The 11,974-nt window shown below is 39.6% G+C and overlaps 1 protein-coding gene across 1 annotated transcript; it reads left to right on the top strand.

Annotated features, from left to right (window-relative positions):
• The first annotated feature begins 641 nt into the window (after positions 1-641).
• ADGRA1 (adhesion G protein-coupled receptor A1) lies at positions 642-6,341 on the top strand. The gene is made up of 2 exons (XM_018558895.1): positions 642-734; positions 5,084-6,341. Exons 1-2 carry the CDS (start codon positions 700-702, stop codon positions 6,297-6,299), a joined length of 1,251 nt encoding a protein of 416 aa, XP_018414397.1. The 5' UTR covers positions 642-699; the 3' UTR covers positions 6,300-6,341.
• Positions 6,342-11,974: the final 5,633 nt, after the last annotated feature.

Here is an 11,974-nt window from a genome sequence, read left to right as displayed (position 1 = left end):
CACACACACAACGAGAGATATATTATCAATCTAAATCTATGGGTAGGGTGCTGGCACACAGCTGGTCTGCAGCAACAGCTCATGAAGAAATAAGTAAACACATATAGAATGAGGTCAAGATGTGATCCATCCTGTTTTGATGAATGTATCTTGATAAAGCTGCACTGCACCCCACCTAAACAATAGAATAGGCGGCATACCTTTCTACACATACACACAAAACTTTGAAACTTACATTTACATACAATTATTGACTTATCACCTCCAGCAAAATCAGCTACCCTTTGAACAAGTTAACTGGTAGAGGTAAAGAGGTGCATGAGATGTTAAGAAGAGTCAGACCAATCTTTATATAAAACCTTCTCCACTCTATCTAATTTGGTGGTTTTTACTATTGTGAAGTATTCTGACAGCTGGTGTGTATAGCCATGTTCAGACACCTGTACCAGCTTATGACAGGATGTGACTGCACGTGGGTACAAGCCGACCCGAATTTGCATATCCGTACAGGTACGGGTGCAGACGGGTTTCTGCATGGATGTGCACATTGTACGGCAGTGCACATCCATGTAAATAAGCCCTAAATGTGTGGGTTAAACGGAGAACCCTCATAAACTAAATATGCTTTGTCTCCACAGGTTCTATCTCATAAGTGGTGGAGTACCTTTTATTATTTGTGGAGTAACTGCTGGAACCAACATGAAAAACTATGGGAATGAAGATAATGCGCCTTAGTAAGTAACATATTTGGACTGGATTTTTTTCTACGATATCACAGTGGGTTTTTAGCTCCAAGGTAGAACTGGACCTTTTCCCATATCCTTTTTACAAAATATCAGAGTGAACATCATCTTGGTTTTCTCTTCACTTTTATTTTTGTTGCCTAAAGCTACACATATGTAATAGTTCACCTTGGCAACCAGATCTTCAGAGGATCGTTGAATTTTACAGATTCAGTGTATAGCCACATTATATTATCCCATTCATAAAGCACAGTACTCACACAGGCTTATTTAAAAAGTAAAAAAAGTACAACATGCAATAGCAACGAGTCACTGAAGGTGGTCATACATTGAACGATTTTCGGTCAGAAATTATACACCAATGGTCTTTCAGAAGGGAATCGAACATTTGATGGTACATTAACAATTTTCGTTTTTGATAGTTATCGAAATTCTTCAAAAATTGCTCTGGTTGGAAACATTTTCTCTGACCGAACAAAAAAATCGATGAATCGGTGGGGTTTTCATTCGTCAAAAATCATAGCAAGAACACAGGGCATGTGCAAAAGTAAATTATTTCTATTGTTTGTCAAAAATTGGTTGGTTAGTATGGCTAACGAACAATTTCGGTAATCGACATTTGACTATGTTTTGATGTGGTATTCGAGCTATAATCGAATGAGGGTTCGTGGTTTCTGACTGAAAATCTACTAGTGTATGGCCACCTTTACCTGACTCAAGTAAACAGAAATCTGAATGGTTACCAAAGGTCACGTCCCTTAACCTACTGTTACTGCCCTTATAACTGCTGTACTGTGCAAGCCTTTTATAGTGTTCGTATATTTGATCAACTGCAAAGAAATGCCACAATTCAAATCTACCTGCTTTACCTGTGAGATCTTACGGCATCGGTGCCCAATGTGCAGCTCTTTGCTACCTATTGTACAAAGGGCTGGGGGTTGGGCATAATTTATTGTACAGTTATTAGATTTGCACAGGCTTACTTACAGTATAAGATTTGTAATTACAGTTGCTGCAAAGCATTTCCCAGCTACAGGCTGAGCTCCAGGCAATACATATAAGGGAGACATTTTACCTGCCAAAGAGTTTGTATTTCCCTCCATACAGATTAACACAGCTCTGCCACACTGTCTGGCTAGGCAAGTGACCATATTTTTCTCCTCTACAGTTTAGTTACACTTATAAGTCTTGTCCTTCCCCCAGCATGTGACTGAACAGTGAAAGGGAAAGCAGACTGATAAGCTCATCTCTCTGTCACTTTCTCCTCCTATTAACATGCTCATTACACTGCAGCAAAACTCGTTGTCTCCTTCTCCCTCTCCCAGTCTTTGTTTGTGTTCCTATTCACACAGCATACCTAAATACATTTTAAAAATAAATGTTAGATGTTTCTTTGGTGAAGGTTTTTGTGCAGATTTATAGGCTGCGCTGAGCAGTTTGAAAGTGAAAGTAGGGGGACAAACTGATGGACAGACTGAGACATGCAAAGTCTCAATGCCCCCCAAAAAATGAGATTATTTTATTTTCTGTGTACAGTGCATGCGCCGTGTAAACACTCAGCCCATTCACAGTATCTCTAAGATGACATGCATAGGCTGGGTGCCGCGGAGGATGCAACTCCTGTGTGTATGTGCAGGAGTTACATCAACAGTGCCCACTCAATGGCTAAAGAGGACTTTCGGCAACTTGAAAGTATTGGCGGCGATGGCGGCAGTAGGGGACAGAGCCAAGGACCGAAGATTAATCCGACAGTGCTTAGGAAGGGCACACTTGTAAGGTAAGTATGCCCTTATGTGCAAGTATTCTGTGTGAAAAGGCAAAGGTATTGAAAAAAGAAAACGTTGACATATAGAGCAAAGTATGCACTGCCAACATACAGACTGTTGTCTAAGAAATGACTGCTTGTGATTCTGTAACGGCGTTTGCAGCACTAAGGGACCCAACAAGGCTGTAAATCGAGGAATTATGTTGCCCTTAAATCGCTGCATAAATTGGCCCCTCCCAACTGCTGTACATGTTTTCTCCCCCAATATGTTCAAACATTAAGGGGGCTTCCCCTGCCCTTTTGTTGCATTTTGCTACTGTGGTTGCCCTTAAAATGCCTGAACAAACAACCAAAATGTTTTCACCCACTGACTTCAATTGGGTACAGCTTCAATGCCTTCTAAATCCTGAACATTTTTCCTGCAAATTGAACAGAGGCATATTCAAGCACTTACTAACAAGGAATTCCAATAAGGGGATCTTGCTGGCAGAGCCCTTGAGAGATCAAATAAAATATATTTTTAGACTTATTATTTATAGCAGTAGGTAATTGTTTTCCAATAAAAAGTAGAATACCAGGTCAGGAAAAAAATGCTACATAAAACCCACCATTGTACAGAATGCTACAATTAAAGTAATATATTTCACACAGGATTAATGCATTTCTTGGCTATTGGCAAATATATAATATGGGAATGGACAACTTGACACAGTGACAGATAGCATCCTTCGGGTTATCGCTTTTATCACTGAGGAGGTGGAGATGCAAAGCAACAGCATAAAACGTATAGAATGTCGATAATTCCACTCAAGATTTTCCTGATGATCCCTAAAAGAAAAGTACAATCAGAAGAGTGCAGAATTGGTTATATAGTGTTTTTGCAAAGCATATGATGTATTATTATGGATTGTGTTTTTGAAACTTGTAGATATTACATCAAAAGAAAAAAAAATAGATAAACCTTTGTACATTTCCAGTAGACCTGGACTGGCAGAGTATCTTTGTTCTACTGAGAGCTCCTCTGCGATGGCCAGGATCAATCAGTCTTAATTTAAAAGGGACTGAAGGAAAGGAACATAATGCAGTCAAATGATACTGTATAAGGTGAATATGAAACACATAGACAAACGTACACTGGAGCTTTATAGCCAATATAAATATTTTTTCAAATAAACTGGCCATTTTTTAAAGCAGTGAATGTGACATTCACTGCAGGTGAATCAATGAGTAATTTAAAAACACATGTACCAGGAAATACACCTGCAGTAAATGGCAGTAAATGATTTGTGAGGGCCACATTCACTGCTTTATAAATATACCCCCTTGTTTTATATTAAGTATAAAAAATGGCATCTTAAATTGTATTTCCATTTTTGCAGCCACATGGGGATAACACCTATTTTATATTTGTTACCTGTTCCCATTCACATCAATGCAGGCTGAACAACTATTGGTTTCTATGTGCATTGTTAACACCACAATGCAGGCATGCTGCAATTTTTCAGTCCACACCTCACCTCATATCCCCACAGCTCACCAGTGGTGCACAAAGATGAATAAATAGTAATTTTGTAAAAAAAAAAAAAAAATGGCAAAATGTACCTTGCATTTTAACAGCCTAAGGCTGCCGCTACACAATGGATACCAACCGGCACCTGTTGTAAGTGGGCTAGTGTGGAGGAGTCCTTACCCTTAACGAACAAGGTAGTTTCTGCTCCAATGTAAACTGAAATGTATTGCTGGATAATAAAATCAGATCCACTGCAGGCTAACATCACGGAATCCAAGATCTGTCCATCCACACACGGTCAGTGTAGCCACAATGTCAAAAGCCCATAGCACGCTGGCTATTGAAACCCCACCCACTGAGCAGAGGAGCGGACCTGACCCCTGCTGCACATACGTGTGACCTCCCACCAGCCGGCGTACAGTCCGTACACTGCACTTCACAGCACTGCAGTATGTAATGAGAATGCTTGGAAATGGTGAGTGCACAGTCACATGACCACACTGACCCATGAGAAGCATTTCTGATCCAGGGACCAGGTCCCAGAAGCAAGAAGCGTTTCTCATTGTCCAGCATGGTCAAGTTACCATGATAACCAATAAGCGATCGCCTTTTGTGAGCATTATGCTTGTTACATACTGCAAGGCTGTGGCTCTACACGGCTGGCGGGGGCATCACACAGGTATGTTCAGCGCGGGCTGGGAGATGTGGTGGGGTAGTGTCGGTAAACTAATTTTCTAACATTTGTGAGAAAGTGAACTTGCCCTTTAAAAAGGTAGACTCAGCCTTTAACACCATAGACTTCACACTACTGCGTAACAAGCATAGAACACAATAGCAGCTATATAAAATCACAGCACATATCACCACTTTCTTCAACATATATCAAATCATTACTTCTCCTGAAACAAAACTTAAAACCACTTATAAAATGTCTGTCAGCTATTGTCATATCTTATGCCATCTTTAATCAGAATTGAAATCTTCTAACTGTATTGTTTTTTTTTTAATGATACTTATTGCATATGGCCACATTCTAACACTGGTTCTGTTTTCTCTCTTTCACAGCTGTTGGATGGCTTGGGAGCCCAGCCTTGGTGCATTCTATGGTCCTGTTGCATTAATTGTTCTTGTCACCTGTATTTATTTCCTCTGCACCTATGTGCAGCTGAAACGGCATCCTGAGCGGAAGTATGAATTAAAGGAAAGGACAGAGGAGCAGCAGAGGCTGGCAGGTGCAGAAATGGGTCACAGTCATATGGCTGAAGGTGGGCCAGTTGCCCAGGCAACCTGCTCCATGATTTCATCGTCACTGCTGGAAAATGAGCATTCGTTCAAGGCTCAGCTCCGAGCTGCTGCATTCACCCTTTTCCTTTTTACAGCAACCTGGACCTTTGGGGCTCTTGCTGTATCGCAAGGGCATTTCCTGGATATGATCTTCAGCTGCCTGTATGGAGCATTCTGTGTAACTCTAGGGCTCTTCACCTTGATTCATCACTGTGCAAAACGAGACGATGTTTGGCATTGTTGGTGGTCCTGCTGTCCATCCAAAAGGAATGCATACCCTGTGCCAGCCAACGCTCGGCAGAAAGTAAATGTCAACGGAGATGCCCAGGGGCATGCAACCTGCATACAGGAATCACCATGTCCTAATAAATCACCTATGTACAATCACCCTTCTGTGGCCCACTGCAAACTCACCAATTTACAAGCTGCTCAGAATCATGTAAACTGCCTTTCCCCAGTCACGCCATGCTGTGCAAAGATTCACTGTGAACAGTTAATGGAAGATGAAGCTCACATCCATGTACATAATGAAGGTGCTTTCAGACCCAACATGCACGTGCATAGGTGTCTAAAGAGCAGAACTAAGCCACGCTACTTCAGTCGACATAGGTCAGCCGCAGAAAGGGAGTATGCGTATCACATTCCTTCTAGTATTGATGGAAGTATCCACAGCTCGCACACAGACAGTCCACACAGTACACATGAGGGCCACACAGGCCACCGACGGGGCTGTTGTGCTGCAAGTGATTATCCCACCATCAGCCAACCGGAAAGCAGCGATGCAAGTACTGCAATATTTAGTTGTGGCAAAATGCCTGACTCAGAAACTGTGCACCATACTCACTTTGAGATGCAACCAAGGAGACAATCATTCCCTTTTAACACAACAAATCCCAACGGGGTACCCAAGGGTAGCATGCACGAAGCCATGATATATAGTTCCGATAATACAGGAAATATAAAAACAGGTCCTTGGAGAAACGAAACTACTGTGTAGTTCTGGGCCTTGCTCATACATTTCTCCCTGCGGTGGTAAAAACGTACGCAATGTTTTTATTTTCACTTGTTAAGTGTCTGTACAGCACACGAGTACATGTACAATGCTTGGTTCTGTTTTGTTCATACAAAGAAACCGATAGTGTGGCAATTGTGAAAACAACAAAAAAAATGTTGAAAGAGAAATAACAGTTAGGTGTATTGCAAAGAACCATGAACATATTGGTGGAAAGTAGATTGAAGAGGCAATATCCTTATTTCATGTTTTGTTACATCCTGAGCTTTCTTTGTTTTGCACTTAAAAGGCAATTCAACCCAAAACAGTTGGGGTGGGGGAGGGTTTGATCCTCCATGTCGAATTAACCTAGGCCGGTGACATTAGTAATAAGGCTTTAAAACCGTGCTTAGCCTATCACAGCTGTGAGGATGATCTCACCCACCTGGACCAACGATAACAATGCGATGTCTGGGGATCAAACCCGCCCCACTCTTTCGAAATCCATTTTTTGGAGTGTGTTACTTTCAGGTTACCATGACAATAAATTATTATGATCATTTCTGTAATATGTCCCACACATTTTGATAAGATTTATATACATGTCCAATAGGTATAATTTTTTTCAATGTTGTTTAGGGATGCGAAAGAAAGAAAAAATGTCATCTATTGACTAAAGGTGGTCATTTTGTGAGCGAAGCCAGCTTCCGGGACAATGCAGCCAAATTATTCACTTGCAACTGTCCATCAAATTGGGCAACTGGCATCGTGCTTGGAATAGCACTAGTTCTAAATAAACTAGTAGGGTGAGCATTGATCAGACCTGTTAAATGTCTGTTTTTGCTGAATGTGGGCAAGTGGTATATTTTATAAAAAACTTTACATCATTTCTAATACCATTTCCCCCCACCTATACCTTCCACAAACTAAATGATAGCTTAAACCCCATTAAACCTCATTAATCACTTTGATTGATCACCCCATCCTGCTGCTCTGTTTTTTTGACAGTGTTGTAATGTCAGGTGTCAGGGGAATATTGGAGCATAACCCTAAAATGCTTCTCTTTGGAACTTTTGCATTTCTTTGGTCATACTCCATTCTGCCATGTACTATAAAACAGGGATTTTACACCAGGGCGGATGAGGTGGGACTCCTCTGTATTACTTCACAGAGAGGTTCCAACTAGACCAAGATTTTCCATTTTGCTTGGAAATTCATTTTAAAGGGAATCTATAGTGCCATATATGTTGTCTATATTTATTTATTGTTAGTTGCCTCAATATAAAGGATTTAATTTTCTTTTTGAGCTGTATCCAAAAACTGGAGCTCTCTGATCATTTGTGTTAAAAATGAAACATAATAGCTGATACTAACCCTAGCTGATACAACCCCAAACCAACTCATCCACCCCAATCACTCCTAGTGGAGACTAAAACCCTGTAACTAGTCAGCTGAGTGTAGAAAGACTGCCAAAAGACATAGCTGAGCTTTTTATATTGAAAAGCCCTGCATGCCTTGTAAAGTGAGTGCTATGAAGGCAACTTGTAATCAGTCTTTAACTATAAAAAAAAGTAACAAATAATTTAAACATAGTAACAAATATCATCAGTTACAGATGTGTAAATCTTCAAAAAGAAAATTTTAATACATTGTTTATAGTTTCCCTTTAAATATGTCTTAGACAGTTATATCCCGTGCGACCCATTGTGATGTATTGACAGAGAGGAGCAGATTTGTACCTCTACCTGTAAAGCATGCAAACCAATTGCACCTGGTTCACTCACCTTGTAACTAAACCATCCCAACCCTCTGAAATGTTCACACTCTTAGCTGCTATCAAATTATTTCTATATTTCTAATTTAACAGAAATGGCCACCATTTTGCTGCTAAACCCCCATGCTTAAAATATGTTACCGTCCTTTAAGGTTTCCCATATAAATAATGCTGGAACAGGCAATACCATTCTGGCACAGAGGTAGAGCAATACAAGGTCTTTATAAATATTAGTCGCAGTTTAATCTGTAGAGGAGTGATATTGCCTCTGAATGTCTGCCACCAGCACTCTAGAATTACCTATTGTCCACTCAACATTAGTTTCTCTCCATGTTGGAGGGAAGTGCTAGCTAATGTGTCTCCTTTTCCATCAGTGTTGTATTGGTTGTAATATGCATGACGCAAGTCAGGATATTCCATTTGTTGTTTTTCAATGTTACATGTTAAAAAAAATGCAGTATTGTTAAAGACTGTGAAAATCATGTTGGTATTACTCTGGAGCATTATGACTCAACAGAAACTCACCTCTGCACTAGTGTAAGTGGCACAATCCTTCGTATGAGGTATTATAAACTTTGATTAAACTCACTCAGATGTCTTTGCAAAGCATGCAGTACCCATTGTATGTGACACTGTGCTAGCTTTTATAAGCAAATTCACAAGTGTTCAACAGGAGCTTCGACAGTGCTGGTTTCTTATTAAGTAATTTGGGGCAAAATACGTCTGAAACATGTGCTGTAGGAAAGAGTCATCTAACTATTAGGACCTAATCACACTTGTCCATTTTCATTTAGCAAAACATGCTTTTTGCTGCATGAAGATGCATTGCAAGTAAAAATCCAACCATTTCCTTTGTGGCTGGTTCACATCTATGCACTGCAGTTTAGTGTGAAAGCTAAACTATATACAACAAGCCCGTGCACATGGGGAATCCAGCCTTATTTAATTTTGTGCAAAATATGTTACTTGGTTCAGTCCATTGTGTTCAGTCTTCCACATAAAATATATTCAAGTAATCTTGTGCTTCTTTTTAAACTTAAGGTCCTGCCTAAAGGTCGTCTGTTACCTACATGACCTAAAAAAGCTTCTTTTGTGCCCATCTCTGATTTATTTTTACTTTGTTAGTAGGGCATAAGTTTCCCTCACCTTATGAAGTCTTCACAACAGCCATTCCACTACCCACTGAGAGAGCTTCAGTGGCTTGTAATGACACTCTTATTGGACAGGGGGGTGCCAGTTGGTGAAGCGTACTCATCAAACCAGGCCCCGTTAAATAAGTGTAACTAAATCAGAGGATCACAAAATAAACTTTTTTGGTTAATAATGGTAATGTCATAAAAGTTAGCATAATGGAAATATTAAGCCTGAGACTGTTGATACCACACCCCTACAACATATATATGACCAAACAAAACAAAAAATGGGGCTTTAACGGTATCCAGTATCATTACCACACAGCTTTATAAAATTAACATATACATACTTTATCAGTTTCCATAAAACATGAATAATACAAAAAAGAATGAATTAAAAAAAAAGAGACAGTCTCCCAAAATCAGTCGAACAATCTCCTAAAGGCCATCAGATTATCAGCAATGTCCATGACATAGTGAGAGAGAGAAATAATATAATCTAACTTGTAAATGACACATTCATATTTCTATTAGGGATGTTCAGATACCAAGTACCGATACTTTTTCAGCTCCATTGAAGACTACACTAGAGAAAAACTCAAACGTTAGGAGGGAGCTGTCATTTTTAAGGAGCATTGACTGCGGGGCTCCTGGGATTTGTGCATCCCCATTTTAATATAATGTATCCCCTGTTTTAAGGGATGCACCAATACCATTTTTCCAGAACAAGTACCGATACTTGTTCAAGTGCTCATAGATACCAATTACTGATACCTTTTTTAGTGTCATGTGACAGTTTTTTCTAAAACAATACAGACTAAAGATTTCAGAACAGTTGTTGAGTGCCAGGGCCCAGTCGCAGCTGCGACCTTGGTAGTCCTCGTGAAAAGTCCTCGGCACCGATACAGATACTGGTAACTGAACATTCCTAATTTCTATGAACTATGTTGTGAATGCTGCTGATAATCTAATGGTCATTAGGAGACTGTTCAGCTGATTTTGAGGGAAACTTTTTTAATTCTTTTTTTTTTTGCATTTAATCATGTTTTATGGAGACTAATAAAAGTATGTATATTTTGATTTTTTTTTAAATGTGTGTTAGTGATACTTGATACCATTAAAGCCCCATTGTTTGGTCATAATAATGGTAATGAGCAAGCGTATTGTACTTTAGTTTAAAATGGAGTATAGGGTCACTTTAACCTCCCTGGCGGTATTCCCGAGTGTGGCTCGGGTTTAATTTTCAGTACCCCTGAGCCACACTCGGGATTGCGCAAAAGTGTCACTTACCTTGTCCCTGCAAGCCCACGGTGTCCTCTGCTGTATGCGCCCAGCCAATGCCGGCATTCGGCTTTCAGGTTCGTTTTAGTGCGCCACAGCGGGGGGCGGAGCCGGTGGGAAATTCAAAAGTGCAAACATGACATTTACACAGAATACACACAATACAATGTAATCTGCTATAATTACATATATTTATTAAACTATTTCACTTCAATTTTGCTTTGTCCGGAGCCCTGCCTGCACTTTTACTGTACTCTATTGACTGTGGTACGGATCAGGCAGCGCCCCCAGAATTCCCATTTACTGGACCATTTTTGTAATTATTATATTATAATTTTTTTTTATTATAATTTTTTATAATTATTTATTATATTATAATTTATGATTTCGTGTTTCAAACTTTATCATACCCGGGATGTTTACTGGACTCTTGTGAGAAATCTCAGATTTAGTGAGTTATTCCTAAGATTTACTAAGAGTTACAGACCTACAATATAAAACAACAAATTGCCATGAAAAACAATGTACCGCTTTGGCATGCTAAAATCCTGCATAATCAGACCGCCAGGGAGGTTAAGGAAGAAGAGTTTTTGCAGCAGATGGCAACCAAATTATTTCCCAAATTTAAAGCTAAGTGTACACATGCCTACTTAGTTGGGCTACTAGTTAAGAAAAGGATAACAGAAATTTACTTTTTAAGCAAACCTGTTTGCTCACCTTATCAAAAGTTACCTTGAGTCCCTAGAGTAGTCATTTTAAAAAGGTACCTTGCCACATCTTCAAGTTGGCATCCCAGACTTGTTAATGATATTAACAGGAAAGAGAACAAAAAATTCCAAAATTTTGTTCCCAGAAAAAGTGGCAACCTCATCCTTAGCGCACCAAGATCCAAAAAAAAAAAAAACCCACTGGCCAGTAAATGTGTCTGACAGTCTCAATGGCAAAAGGGAGGTGTGAGGACAGTTAGAGGTGAACAGTTTGATGTATGCATATACACACAAATGTGGTTACTATACCATCAGATTTCTACCCCACCTGATTATACTTGTAGATTTTGTGTTTGCTTCTCGTAAAAAGACCAATTACCTTAAATCTGTTGTCAAGCTTACCAACCATGCTTCTTTAATGGATATCAACACATTTGCTGAGATAATTGTAGCTGCCCCATTACCTACGTGAGGATACCTGCAAGAGAGGACATGGCGTTAAGAACTAAAAAAATGCTATAAACAATCTAATCTATCAATCTAGTTGCCCTGTATGGGTAGCATCCAGTTTGAATCATAAACAAAAGGGTTTTTCTTTTATGTTTCTTGATCACTTTATGTTGTATTTGATACTAAAAGACAAAGTAGCGAGATCATATACTTTAACCTGTTATAGATCTTATACTGGTTTTATATAGATCCAGAATTTATTCGGATTGCAGACACCTAGCCCTGTGCAAACCACCCTGACTCTTCACTGATCATACTCCTCCCCATACAACCAGC

This window comes from Nanorana parkeri, unplaced genomic scaffold (assembly GCF_000935625.1).
Source record: "Nanorana parkeri isolate BGI_ZX_2015 unplaced genomic scaffold, ASM93562v1 scaffold366, whole genome shotgun sequence".
In the NCBI taxonomy this organism is placed as follows: domain Eukaryota; kingdom Metazoa; phylum Chordata; class Amphibia; order Anura; family Dicroglossidae; genus Nanorana; species Nanorana parkeri.
The sequence above is the reverse complement of the archived record's forward strand: the minus strand, read 5'-3'. Positions and strand labels throughout refer to the sequence as shown.